This window comes from Sciurus carolinensis, chromosome 3, assembly GCF_902686445.1.
Source record: "Sciurus carolinensis chromosome 3, mSciCar1.2, whole genome shotgun sequence".
Taxonomy (NCBI): Eukaryota; Metazoa; Chordata; class Mammalia; order Rodentia; family Sciuridae; genus Sciurus; species Sciurus carolinensis.
Genome location: NC_062215.1, coordinates 172661589 through 172676666, shown reverse-complemented (window position 1 = coordinate 172676666; position 15078 = coordinate 172661589). Strand labels below are relative to the sequence as shown.

At 39.0% G+C, this 15078-nt stretch overlaps 1 protein-coding gene across 6 annotated transcripts in view; it reads left to right on the top strand.

The window, feature by feature from the left end:
• The window catches only part of Sphkap (SPHK1 interactor, AKAP domain containing), a 161975-nt gene that overhangs the window by 32693 nt on the left and 114204 nt on the right, over window positions 1-15078 (top strand). For 3 of the 6 annotated variants that reach the window (XM_047545384.1, XM_047545381.1, XM_047545382.1), the window contains one exon: window positions 4935-5040. In XM_047545384.1, coding sequence (XP_047401340.1) covers window positions 4935-5040 — 106 coding nt within the window. Of the gene's footprint in view, window positions 1-4931; window positions 5041-15078 lie in introns of all 6 variants that reach the window. The other 3 variants (XM_047545383.1, XM_047545380.1, XM_047545385.1) reach the window with 1 other exon arrangement.

Below are 15078 nucleotides of genomic sequence, written 5' to 3'. Positions count from 1 at the left end.
ACTTGTTAAAGATGGTAAGACAGATTTCATGCAAGCTGCCACGGTAGGGAGACAGACATCAGTGTAGAACTAAGCTCCACCCCACAGAACATGGGCAAGTGGGATTTACAGCCCACAGGCAAGAGGGTCAGCAGATAAATAAATCACTAAGAGGAGATAGCAAGGATGGGGGAACCTGGACTTACAGATTCTTGCTAAAGACAGGCCAAGGACTCAACTATCAAGGGCAGGGATTGAGGAAGTTGCTCAGATAGGAAGGGTGAGGTGGGGGCAGAATTTTGCTAAACTGACTTAGCAAGATTCATTGATAATGGACTCAGCAGACCAAGTTGCAAGCACAACGGAGAAGAGAGCTAACAGGAACTCAACTAAAGCTTGGTTTAGGAAAAGTCTGTCCTAGATTGGTCAGTCCATGAAAACAGTAGATACTAACACAACAGGAGAGTTTTAAAACAAATTAGTTTTTGAAAGATGGACCTAAGCCCCTGAGCTCCAAATAACAGGTAAATAAATCCCTTTGGACGAGGTTAAAATAAGGACGTTCACTAGAGTGAACTATGCAAAGGCATATTTTAAAATCCTCTAAATTCTTGGCTGCAGTATGTTATGAAATTGATTTTAATGAGAGTATCTCAAATCCTTGTTCAAGATCTCTTCTGATAGATCTGAGTTTTTATTTTTTCCAGTGTTGAGATTAAGAGATTTGGTATGAAGCACAAGGGCAGATACCCTTGATAGGATTGAGACAATCAAATGGAAGATAATCACTACATTTCACCAGAAGCACTCTTTAAGGGTGAGAAGATAAGAGCAAAGCTTGTCTTTTAGATTCTATTAAAATTGTTTAACTTTACACTGTGTTTACTTGACATTTTAGCAATAATAACAGCAGGATCCTTTTCCATTAGAACTATCCTGGGAAATTCTTTAAATTATCATCTCAGACACGGCTTATCTCACCATCTGTCACTACTGCAGCAAATTAAGCATTGGATTCAGACACTCGTTTGTGCCTGATCTTTTAAAGTTAAGCAGGATGCTCAGAATGATAGAAAAATAAACACATCAATAGCTGCTTGTTAATTATCTATCACTGCCCAGCACCATCCTAGGTCCTCAAAGATCCCTTGTGCTTCCAAAATGTACAGCCTTGAGGGACAGACAGACAAATATTACACATCTTTATGCCTTTTGACAGGTGCTATAATAGGATGTGTGTTCAGGATGCTGCTGGAACAAGGACAGCACCTGTCTCACTTCTTGGGTTGGGTAGGACTGAGGCAGAGGTGGGAGTGGAGGTGTATTTGCATGTGCAGGGGGCTTTGGAGTTACATTGGAGAGGAGTAGAGGTCACCTTGGCCAGAACCAGGGAGGAAGGAGGCACCAAAAATCATTTATAATCTGAGACCCAAAAGATAGAGCAGGAATTATCAAGGAGGAAGGAGGGAGGGTTAGGAAGAATGTCCCTAAAAGAACTAACAAGAAAGGCCCAAGAGGAAATGTGAATGCGTATTCAATTCACTGTGTCAGAGAAGTGACTCTCAAACTTGAAGTGGCCATATGAATCACCTGAGTTGAATATAAAAATACACATTCTCATTCATTAGCCCTGGGGTGGGACCTGAGCCACAAGCTCCCGAGAAACATCATTGGTGCTGGTTCATGGGCCAAGTTTTGAGTAGTGATATTTAAACAACTCAGTTTCCAGTTACTGGGCACTTCTTTCTCTGTGGAAATCTGAAAGTTTCCTGAACCATTTTCACGGTTGCAGGTGAACTGCTTATTCACCTGTGTGAATTATTGATGGTGCCATACAGTGGCAACTCAGCGCTTCCTCTACTCAGATGTGACATTTGTCAGTAAAGAAGGCTGCTTTATAGAAGACTGGCTTAAAGTCACTACTTCACTGTCTGCCTTTGTGTCTTCTTTCCCACTTTCCTTGCCTTCTCACTGAAACACATTTAACAGTTGCAGCATGAAAGGAGTCTGAAAGGATGTGCTTAATAAATATTGTCAACCCTTATCAAAATCAAAGGAATGCAGCCCGAGGAAGGATTTGCTACCTTACCCATTAGCAGCAAGTTATAGGGCTCTATGGCACCTTGACAGCAGTTCTTTTAATGTCAGTTTGATTTCATTTTAATAAATGCATAATGTTCATGTCACCACCTCATCCTGGAGTAGCAAATCTACCTCTCTGGAGACCTGGGACAGCATCTCTGCAAAAATTCTTGACTTTCATTGTCAGGAAGAGATTGGGCCAAGCTGTAAAGTCACCTACTGAAATTTCACATCTAGAGCACGATTTAAGATAAAAGCCTCTCTACGTATTTGGGGGTACTAAACATCAGGAAAGTGACAGGAAGTGGTTCTGGAGATGAGAAGATGCCGTTGCTCTCCATGGTGCAGTGGAATTGCATAAGGCTTGTCATTAAGTAGCACACTGATTTTAGTCTTGTCATGTGACTCTGCTCCCCCATTTAATTCTCACAACCATGTGCAAATAGATCTGTGGGAATATGCATTGTTTTATTTATTTATTAAAGTTATACATGTTTAGCATTAGAGTGAATGGAGTGAGCCCTGCAGAAAGCAACAGAACTTTCACACTCCTGTCTGCACCTTCATTTCCAACTAGAGTCGCCCAGGCAGGAAAACAGGAGGACTCTGGGTAGACCTGACATTCCTTCCTTCTACTAGATGAGTTCAGCAGATTTCAACTTTTGGGTGGGTGAAAAGTAATGTATCTAGTGCTCCATCTAAAGTCATAAAATGTACTTGCTGGGCAACTAAGTAATTTTCAAGACTGCTCTTTTGCTTTTCTTTAGGTTTACATTGTCCACTGATTTGGGACCTAATCAGCTCTGTCCAGGTCAGATGTGATTCCCCGTCCAGAGCAGTTAGAGATTGCTGAAGTGCTGTGTCTCCTGTAAGGGATCAGGAATGAGCAGCCTGCAGTTTTCCCAAACATAACTTGTCAACCTGCCTGTGTCCCGCTCCAGGGTCCCTAGTCCTGTAAAAAGACACTGTAAATGTCCTGACTCTGGCCTGGATGAAAGCGATCCACTAGCTCCTAGAATGTCCTAGAATGATCTGGATGGAAGCAATCTGAGCCACTAGCTCACCAGAGCTGCCTGGGTACACAATAGTAACAAGACCCAGAGCTGTCTTCCTGGGTGAGATCCTGCACACAGGGCTTGGCTGACTCCTAGAAGGAATATAAGTTATCTCCTTGACTTGCAGGCCCAGTTATCATGGGTAAAATTAGCCTAGTCTTCAGTTATATCCTCCACATGTTAATAATTTGGAACCCAATAGTGATACCTGCTTGGAGGGACATTTACAGTTAGGTTTGAGATGAAGTCACACTTAAATGACTGCTCAGAAGGTGATGGACCCCACATTGTGGGAACCCTGAAAATACAGGGACTGAAAACTCAGGCCCTCTAGGATATTTTGCCAGTGACTTCCAGAATTAGGAAAGAAATACAAAGTTCAGTCCACATATGTCACTTATAATGAAGAGACTGAACCCCAAAAGGCTAGGTACATAGTAGCTAGGGACCTAGAGCCAGGAGATGGATTCAGATTCCTCTCTGTCTTTCCCTTCCTTGCTCCCTCCCTTCCTTCCTTCCTCTTTTCTCCCTCCTCGTCCATCCCTCCTCTTCATTATTCTTTCTTCTTCCCGTTCACATTTCCTTTCCCTCTTCCTCTCCCTCTACTTCTTTTGCTCTTCGCTCACATCAGCAAGGATGACATGGGTGTGATCCATTCATTGACTTTAGATATATTCTAGTCCACAGGGTGACAATTACTCAGAAAATAATGCATGAAAACTTTAAAGAAAACGGATTTTTCCTGAATTATTCTGTGCACTTTTTGCCTGATTCTATGACCTATTAAACAGCACTATCAGTAGTCATTTTAAAAATGTCTTTCATAGTACTTAATAACAGAAATTCCAACAGACTACACTCAGGCACAGTGTGATAAAAACTGACTCAGAGTTCGAAACACGGGAGTCAGATGGTAGTTGAAATACACTATTTAACTGATCCATTTCTAGAGGAAAAAAGTCTACATCTTGGGTTGAAAATTACCTATAAAACTATTCAATTATATTCCAAGAATGTATTTTAATGAATACATGTTCTAGGTGGCCCAAACTATGGCTTCAGATCTGTACATTTTAAATTCCATATTGTCATATTTTCAGAAGAAAAAAATAATTAGAAGTACTTAAGTGACTCAGAGGGTTTTTTGGTATTAAAATAAGCCTTAATTTTCAATTTCCTGGCTTATCATGAAAAGCAGGTTTGTTAATCATTTCGATCTTTAACACTTCTTGAGGATGTAGATTTAATTTTAAGTCTTCAACGTATGTGTGCAGTACTGTGCACAGTCAAACCCACCAAACGTTCACAGCGGTGGGAGGAGGAGTGTGACTCTCTAGGGACAGTCTGCAGCCACGAGGTGTCAAGGGACGGACTGTGTTTGCTGAAGTCCAAGTACCATGCAGCATTTCTGTGAAAATTATGTTTTACCCTTGTTTAAAGAAAAAAAAAATGAGATGTGTGTTTTTTGACACGTTGGTCCTGGGAGAGCTGAATTAATATGATGAGTGAAAAGACTTTATTTGGGCTTTAAAACTGCTTTGCTTATGAAAAGTTGGCACCACTGCTGCGAGTCGGGCAGATGTGATTGTGTCCAGCTAAGCACAGCAGAAGGCACTGGGTGCAGTTTTGTATTCAGACGAGGCCAGCCCAGAAATTGTGCCCAACAAAGAAACGTCAGTTTCAGCAGGAAGACAGGCAGTGGTGGATGCAATCGGAAAAGATGGTTTTTGATAAATCGTATCATGCCTCCTTCGTTCTGCCTCTCTAAGCAGATGACTCACTGGAATGTGTTCTCTTTTGTGTTTGGGACACAAGCAGCGGCTTGGAGTCAACACTGATGTGCGAGGTGTCGGAGGCGCAGCAGGGCAGTGGCAGTGGCGGCGCGGGAAGCAGCCTGGGTGGCTCCATCACGGCCTGTAAGAAGGTAACCTGCGTGACTCCACTTTCCTCTCACGAGTTGAACTTGAATGCTGTCTTTCAAGTGCTTTTTCTAAAGTCTAAGCAACCAAAGCAAACAACAAAATGACCCATGGTTTGTTTTCCCAAATAATCCCTAATGACACTTAAAAAACTGTCAGTCATGGAAATGGTCAAAGCCATCAATTACTTCACAAAAGCATAACCTGAAAATTATAAACCAGCATGTCATACCACCTTCACCCTTGTCCCAAGGTAACTCTTCCCAATTTAGCCAGAGACGGCAGCTTCTTGGATCTCCCTGGAGGGGGCGGGCGGTGTCCTAGGTTTGAATGACTTCATTTAATGTATTAAACTCACAAGTTGTATTTATGAAAATGTCATGGCTGTCTTCCTTTTGATGTTTTCCTAAAAACCAAGGTATGCTTAACTTATTAAAGAGGCAGAATTGCATCGCCTAGAATACAGAGTTGTCAAATAATCCAGCAAATTATCTTCCATGCTTGTGTGATTATGTCAAAATGAGCCCCAATATTATGTATGACCATCATGCACTAATGAAAGCATAATAAATAAATAAAATTAGAAAGATACAGAAAGTTGTTGCTTGAATGACAAAAACACCATCTAATTTAACTACTTCAATTTTCTAGCCAATCCAACTAAGATCCAGAAACAAAGCAAAATACCCAAGATCCTGATTGCCCACTAATGCTTCTGTCACAATTTGATGCTGATTTCCAGGAGAGAATATGCTTCCTCTCATTCAGACTTAAAGGAAATCACACTGGATTATTTCATTTATTGGAAAAATACTCTAATTTTAAAGTCTTATAGATATAAATTAAGACAAATTCTGTTACTAAATTATTATATATTATACATGTATATATTATGTATATGTTTGTCATATACATTATACACATGCATATGTGTGTATATATATGCGCACATATTATGTATGTATCAATTTGTTGGTTATTATACACAGTTAATAAGCCCTATTCATCTCTGCTTGTATGACTTTTGTCTAACTTCCTAGTTTTCAAGTGTTAAAAAATTAATAAATATTTGCACTAGAAAACATGTGGTCATTGTAGAAAAGAAGCATTAAAAAGACTTTATTAAAATATTGGCAGGCTTTTAGTCAGTTTTCCCTTATCTGTAACAAAATACCTAAGATTAATAACTTAAAATGAGGAAAGACTTATTTTGGCTCATAAATTCAGTGGTTTTGGTCCATGGTCACTTGGCTCTGTTGTTTCTTGAGCCTGTGATGAGGTACAACAATAGGGTGTCAGGTGGAGGAGGCTTTCGACCTCGGTGTAACCAGGAAGCAGAGACAGAGACAGAGAGAAATGGGGTGGGCGGGGCTGGAGTCCCAGGGACCCCTTCAAGGGCTCATCCCCAATGACCTAAGTTCCTTCTACTAGGCCCCACTGTCTGAGAGCTCCACCGTCTCCTGGTAGCACCACGGACTTGTGACCAACACATGGCGTCTGGGGACATTTAAGATCCAAACTATAACACATGCATTCATTCATAACCAAAACAAAAAAAACTGTCTAACGAATTAAGGGCTCTTAATCATATGTGTTATATAGGAGCTATTATTCTTTCTTCTCTTATAAATTACCTATTCAAGAGTCAGTGCTATAAATTCTAGTTTTTAATTCAAGAAACCGTGGCACTATAATTCAAAATGGTTTTGAATTTCTCATGAGACCTAAAACTGTAGATTTCCAAGAGTTAGGTATATTTTTTCAACTCTGGAACTTCAAATTGTAAAGTGTTCACCAGATGCTATGCATCTTGAAAGTGAAGGTTTTTTAATTTTTTCTAATTTTTGAGATAAATATGTCCTACTGATTCTGTATGGTATCGTAAAGCATTGAAGCCAGACCGTCTGAATTTGACAATAGGCTAAATCATTTCAGTTGTCTGAGCTTTAAAAAATGACTTTCCCTTTCTTGCCTCAATTTGCTCATCTTAAAAATGAAGATAATTATATTACATACTTTACAGGATGGAGGAAAAAATTCATGGAGTTCATAGATTTGAAATGTTTAGAACAGTGTGGGCTTATTATAAACACTCAAAAGAAAGATTACCCCATCCTAATAGTATTTTCCAGAATAATTTTATCAACAAATGTACAATCCCACAAAAATAATTTGATATAGGTATCACCATAATGAGAGAGCTAGTGATTTATGATGTTATCTGTTACAGTTATTTTCCTGGAATAATGGTGGTCATCTCTGTTCCTTAAAAAAAAAAAGAAATCAAGTCTAGAAGGCCCTCAACAGAGCTTTTTGCAGCTGAATACTTCATCTCCTCAAACAATTAAAACTCAATACTCAGTTCTAAATTACTTCATATATATTCTATAAATATGTATATTAGATACCCATGTTTATTTCTGAGTACACACATATAGCCAAATTTTTTTTCAAATAAGAATTTGTAATTTTAAACATAATCTCACTCATTTTACATTTATTTCTAGAACAACTATTACGAGGCTAAACCATAAGAAATTGCCTTTTTTATAGATCAAGGGAAATGCAAGGGGTCAGAGGGTGGGGATATGAAAGATGGTGGAATGAGACAGACATCATCACATTATGTACTTGTATGATTACACGAATGGTATGAATCTGTATCGTGCACAACCATAGAAATGAAAAGTTGTACTCCATTTGTATACAATGAATGAAAATGCAGTCTGTGTAAATAAAAAACAAATAAATAAAATTTTTTAAATGATCAAATTTAGGCAATTTCATAAGGTTCAACCTACATAAATTCAAAACCCTTTTAGATTTTGGAGGAAGATACTAGGATATATCATAAATTACTTCCAAACCTGACAAACTCACAGTCTGGTTTGATAGATAATACTGGTTTCTCTGGTGAAAAGTGAATCAGTAATTCATAAGTTTAATAACTATGTAACATAAATCTATAGCAATATCTCAAAATAGTATAAGTTAGTAATCATTGAAAACTAAGAGCGAAGGGGGACCTTAGACTGCAGCAGGAAAGTGGGTTATAATTTAGGCTCTGAAGGATGGCCAAGATTTGAATGGGTGAACAGAACATCCACCAAATTTATAAAGGGCTACTGCAAATTAATGATATAAAAATCTTTACACCTTTATGTACTGGTAATTTTTAAAATATTCATGATACTTTCCTTTTATTTCAAATAATCTCTGAAACTGACATAATTTCATTTAAAAGACTATTACCTACTATTTTGCCATGGGCCACATGCCATGAGGGCTATAACTGTTCACCTCCCCTTCAAAAGAGTAACTTACCAATGTTCAGTCCTTCTTTGAAACCAGAACATAGTCCCATATTGAATGATTCCATTTCTTCTTCAGTTATTTTATTACTACGTATTATAGCAAATTAATTTCAATGGTCATTAGTCCACATTAACAAGTCACAGATTAACAAGATAATGACTCTGACTAGGGAGTGAAGGTCTACATGCACATAAATGCACATATAATGCATATTCTGTACAAAAGAAGCTGAAAGAGGACATTTACATCTTAGAAGCAACAAGACCACCCAGTGGTATCACTACTCTTAATAGTCAGTCACCCTTCACTCAGAGTAATGTGAAAAATTGAAATTTACTTATCTACAGTGATACCATCATCTCCTTCCTCATCAAACCTTCTTATCAGAACTAAAAGAGGAAATAAAACAAGGGTCCAGAGGATAATGAATTAGTTGGGTTATCAGCCTTTTCAAAGCTTCAAATCAATTTATTTCTTGATGAATCGCTAAGGTCTGGGAGTCCTACCCAAGCACAATTACTTAAGTTCCTCTTTGCAGAGGAGGCAATGAGGTCCATGGAAGTCACAGCTATGAAAAAGTCATAGCATCAGGACAAAGAATTTTAGGAACTTATTTGAAAAATGAACTCTTTGACACATATTTTTGATGCTGGGAGACTGCCTGTTATAGTTTGGATGTGAGGTGCTCCTCAAAATCTCGTTTGATAATGCAGGAATGTTCAGAGGTGAAATGATCGGGTGGTGAGAGCTGTCTAATCTGTATAATCAGTCTGTTCTAATTGAATGAACCGACTGGGTGCTAACTAGGTAGTGCACAGTTGGAGGAGGTGGGTCACTGGGGATCTGCCCTGGAGGGGTTCATCTTCCCTGCGGCCCTGTCCCCCTCCTGTCTCTCTGCTTCCCAGCAGCTATGAGTTTGCTCTATCACACTCTTTCACCATGATGTTCTGCCTCACCTCTGGCCCAGAACAATGGATTCAGCCCACCATGAATAGAACTTCTGGACTATGAGCCAGAATAAATGTTTCCTCCTCTAAGCTGTTCTTGTTCGTCATTTTGCTCACAGCTATAAAAAGTCAACTAACCACAGTGAGAGTATGCATATACCGTCCTGCCATTTCGCTAATGCACACCTCTTTGCTCTCTGATATGTTCTGGTGTGCAAGTTAAGTGATATGGTCATCCCGGCTCTAGTTTCAGAATCAGCCCTGCTCTTCTTTCTCATGTTCTTTTAAAAATTGAGAAAGTTGCCAAATGCATTTGTGCTGAATTTCTAATGATTGCACAGCCTAAACTAGTGGTGACAAATAAAACGTGGTCAATAATAATACAATTGTTGACACTCCCATAACTGACTTTGATAATTAAGTCAGTGGAACCTGGCATGACCTCAGAAGTCTGCTCTGAGGACTTTGGAGCTCTAAGCAAACACTTTCAATCCATCCACGTTGGAATGTGAGCTAATCTCTGTGTCAATTCTAATTTAATGAGCATGGAGACACAGGGTGAGTTTTAGTGTGTGCAATTTGATTATCTGAAATAATGCATTTAAAGTGGAAAAAAAATCTTGAAGAAAAATGGAGAAGAGGTCTGGGTGGGGAGAGGGTGTGGCACTCTGGCTGGGTATTCTTTGAATCGTATCACATATAGACTTGGACTGTCGTCCTGCTTTTTCATATGACCACTCCTTGCCAATCAAAACCTCCGTTGGTAAACCGATTCAAATTTTCACTAAATAAGCTAAAATATTATGTTATTATTTTATATTTATTAAACACTAAGTAAAATATCTTTATAGTCTCTTTTAATAAATCAAAATCTGCTGTCTCTAAAGAGGCAGTGTGACATTGTGTTAAAAAAAAAAAAAAGAGCTGAACTTGGAATCTAAACGCCTGAAGTAGATCCTAGGTTTCTCTCACTGTGGGGTCATAGGCCAGGGATGGAAACCTCTCCAACTAATTCTTTAGGGTTGTTATGATGTTCACAAATTTTGTGTAAATTTTGTTATGATGTTATTAAATTTTGTGTAAATTCTTGGCACATAGCTGATGCTCAATAAATATTAATTTATTCCAAATACATGATTTACACAGGAGCCAAATTTACCTAAATACAATCTAAGAACTGAGGGGAACATGGCATGCCATATGCCTTTATAATGCGGAGTATCAGTTAGATTTGAAAGTGTTATCCTCCACAATAGCTGGACATTTTCAATCCATTCTTTACCTCCCAGATTAAAAATTTGCTATTTGGGATGTAGTGGAACCAGGTCTTTAAATAGGATTGATGTGAGGAAAGGATTGTTGGAGCAAAATCAACACCCCAAATATCCTTCTCTTTTTATGTCATGTTAATTAAATCCACCCTAAACTCGGACTTATCGAAGGCAGCAGACTGAAAACACTTCAGCTTCCCAGAGGCAGAATTTCATCTTAATATGACATCTGATCGGCTCTTTGAAGTTACAAGAGTATTTCTTTGCCATGACTGACCCCCTTTAAACTGACTTAAATTTGCTCCAGATATATCAGGAAAATGACAGAGTAGATGTCCCTTGGTGTTTCATTTTACTCTATAAAATACACTTTCATCTAAGCTGATATCTTTTAAATGACATGTAAGCAACAAAAGCAATTTCAATTAATGGGTGCAATCATGGGCAGGCAGATTGCGAGGCTTTTTCAGAATCCAAGTTATCTTTCTGAAGACATTTTTAATAGTCAGGATTGTTTGGGACAAAGGGCCAACACTTCCAACAGGCTAAGAAGTACTTCCACTGTGCATCGCAGCTGAATAGTCACATGATGAAATACAGTTTTAATATGCTGTATTTGTAGAAGCTGTTTCCTCAAGGAAGGAAAGACTTAGAGAATAAATAAAATCAAAAGCAAATTAGCACGGTTAAGAAGGAAGACACTGGGTGCCCCCCTGAGTACAAAGTACTTAGCTCTGATCCCCCAGACTGAGCGTGGTCTTCAGGTCCAGCTTCTGATAACATGCAATGGCCCATCGAATTTTTGTTGGATAACTAAATGTCCTGTTTTATCACCATTTGCAGCAGAATTGAAGAGACAGAATTTGTTTTAAGAAATAGATGATTGCCTTACAAAAGTGATGTATGGAGAGAGCTAATCTGGTAGTTCTAGAGGTAATTCCTTAGGGAATCTGGAGTGCAAGGGGGCACACATGGTGGTTTTGGGGAACCTAGGCAAGGAGAGGTAGAATCTGCATGAACTCAGTGGGAGAAGAAACCTAAGGATCATTTGGGTCAAGTTCAGCAGGATTCCAGCAGTGAGCGTTGTGCAGAAGAATGAATGCTGACTGCTCAGGCCAGGGTGTCCACCAGCGTGGCACTGCTCAGTGCGTGGGGGAGGGGAACTGGGAGACAGCTAGGAGTAGGAGACCAAGAGTCCAGGGCAGCCCAGGGGCCTCGAAAGAGTCAATCACAAAATTCCCTCTGGGGGCAATTTCACTGGCCGCCTTAGGAAACTTCTGTGTGCCCCGGGCCACTTCCACATACATCTGGGACACTTGGGGGTTGTGCTGAGGACAAAATGCAAAGGATGAAGGCTGCTGGAGGGTCTCATTTCCTCTGCTGTGGACAGAGTCGCTTAGCATCTCTGGACTCTGCCCACCGCTCTTTGCCTCCAGCAACTTACTTATACAGTGTTTAAAATTCCAAAGTTTTTGCCAGTTCTCTACAGCTCTGTTCCTTAAGCATCCTTTCTGCTGTGTGTGGTGAACTCTTAGAAGAATCCTGCAGTTCTTTTTCTTTTCCCTCTCTTTCTTTCTTTCTTACTAAAAAATAGGACTCTGAAAACCCATAATAGCTTAGAATATTTTGTGGATTTGAGGGTGATGTTGCCCTGTTGGAACTAGGCAAATGATCTCTTTTCTTTCCTCAAATTCTTGTAATTACCCTAAAGTTTTTTTTTTTTTTTTTAAATCATTTGTAATATATATCTGTACTCAGGAATGGGAGGGGGTCTTAAACTTTTAAAATGTCTAATGTGGCATTCACAGTTCTTCTTTTTGTCTTGGGGTACTTGCAGAAAGATCAGCCATCCTGCCCCCATCACTAGCCTTGGGGCCCCTTCTCTTTCCTTTCAGGCCTGCATCTCAGAAATCCTCCCCGTTTAGTTATCTGGAGCAGGCTGTCCCTCCACCAATCGTAATACCCTCCCTCAGGGTGAACCTCCCTCAGGGTATACCTGCATTCACTAGGGTCACTTCTGCCTTTTGTGAAGCCAACCCTGAAAAGTCCCTGTCAGGACTCATACTCTGCCAGATGGGGAGCACTAAGAAGTAGATGCGTGTTTTAAATTACATCTGTCTGCATGCATCTTAAAAGGTAGATGTTTCCAATAGCTTCTTCCTGAGAAAAATCTGAGAAAATAGAATTACCCCTTTCTTTTAATTGCCAAAGGCTGAAGACCTGCATTAAAACTCAAGTGACACATGACCATAAAATCTACTGTCCATTTGTCCAATGGCAAATTCTGCATCACCCATGATTTGCATACCTGTACAAACAATCCAAAAATCAATGGTAGACTTTAAAGCACATCACATATTTTTCTCTATGGGTATTTTTCTAATATTTTGTTTCTTCTAATATTAAAATCACTTTCACTGATCTTATAAATATTAAACCATTGACTTGTTTTCAATACCAATTAAATAGCAATTATTCAGCTTTCCTTTATGTAGAAATATAAGTTGATTCTGTTTAAACCATTGCTGACTGTTCATAAATTATACAACAACTGGATTTTCTAAGTATACCTGGTTTTATAACTCTTGCATTTCACACTCTATACCCGAACTTGGGTGTCATCTTCATATGGGAAAAACTGTGATCAATTTTCAAAGCATCTTCAGCAGACATCTGGGGGATATAGCAGGAGTACCAGTGTGTCCTGATACTTATTGCCAATCCCAACCAGTTTCCAAACTCTGAAGTGTCCTCTGTGCTTTTATGTGATTCTTGTGATTATGTTGAGATACAGGGTAGCTTCCAGGGTACAAGTAATTGAGTGGCAGGAGAAAAGCAGAAAGACACCAGGGACTTACTGGAGTTGCACAGCTCATTTCTTGCAACTTTAAGATGCCCTTTGGACCAGGTTAGCATACAGGGTTTCTAAATTACATACTTGGGATCATTAATTTCAAAGAAGAGAGTCACTCTTGTCATGAAACATCTCCCTCTTATATTCAGATAGTTATATCCTTGGGTGGTATTTGCCAGAGATGAATGCTCCATAAATCAATACATTCCATATTTATTTGCAAGGTGCAAACTTATTTAGACTAAGTACATATTGCTAAAAGCATTTCATAGAAAAAGATACTCTTCTACATCATGTTTAATCAGAAGAATGAGAAATTATACTCCATTATATATGAGGTATCAAAGTGCCTTCTACTGTCTTGTATAACTAATTAAAAGAAATAAAAATTTTTTTTAAAAAAGTCTCTCCTGCTAGAAGAGTACAGTTAATTTACCTGGAGGCCACTCAAGAGCCTATTAACATGACATGACTATGTGACGGTCTCTCCTCTCACCTCCTACACTGGGGAGAGGATGAATTCCAGATCTGCTGCTACTCATTTCCTGCACAACCTTTCCAACCAAGTCATGCCTTTGATGTGGTGTTTTCTAGATTCATCTTCCTCTTTGCTAATGAAGGAGTGCTCTCTTCTAAATCCTTAAAAACTCCATTTCTTTCCAGTAGTTTTCTAATAATCAATTGCATAATTTCCAGGTTTTAGTAGATGTTAATTGTAAAATTTAAGAATGCTTCACGTCCACCTGAACAGAACAACAAAATAAGTCCTATGAGTAATCAAACATGATTATTCATATTTTGAGATCCATTTCCCCATTTTGTCAAAGGAAGCTAATACACAGAACTCAGGTTGTCCTTCAGTAAAACTGTCATTGAAAACAAAATGTTAACACTTAAGGAAAGTTCCTGAGAGATGGAGACTGAGCCGCTGAGGTTTCAGCGCCATCTCTTTGCTTCCGCATAGTCATTTCATTTCTGCCTTGTAGCGTTGTTTCTCCTTAGTAATTCAGTGTTCTATTAATGGGCCTTGCAGTTTCCCTTTGAGATGATGGAGCAGTGGTGTATCCCAGAGTGGAAAACAAAAAACTACAGAAAATTTGCTAAGGCGTAGGTTAAATTAACATGAAGTCAAGTGTGTAAAATTGCACAAATCTTCTGACTTCTAGACGTGTGTGACTGTGCCTGTGTATACTAGACTTTTAGGTTATCATAAAAACTTAATTCTGCAATTAAGTATCAATTCAACCAATAACTAAACTTTCCAAAATTATAATAAAAGAATTGTAAAGACTCTTAGTGTGTTTCCAGATATTAAAAAACAGATGGCCTGGCTCCGCAATGACTTTTTTTTTACTGAAAGGTGAAAGATTCTTTTCCCACTGCTGGGAAACTTCATTTCACAACACTTACTCTGCACCCGCCATCTTGGGCTCTTTGCTGAATTTGAACACAAGACACACTAGTACTTTGAACCTTTGTCTGCTGATGACCTCTGCCTGGGTCACTGCTCTTCCCTCAGATGGGGTGTGACTAGCCTCTCACTTCCTCTCAGATCTCTGCCCAGTGCTATCCTTAGGAAGGCCTGCACAACATGCTTTCCAGAATAGCATCCTTTCCTTCTTAATCCCTTTATCTGGCTTCATAAGGTAGCTTTCA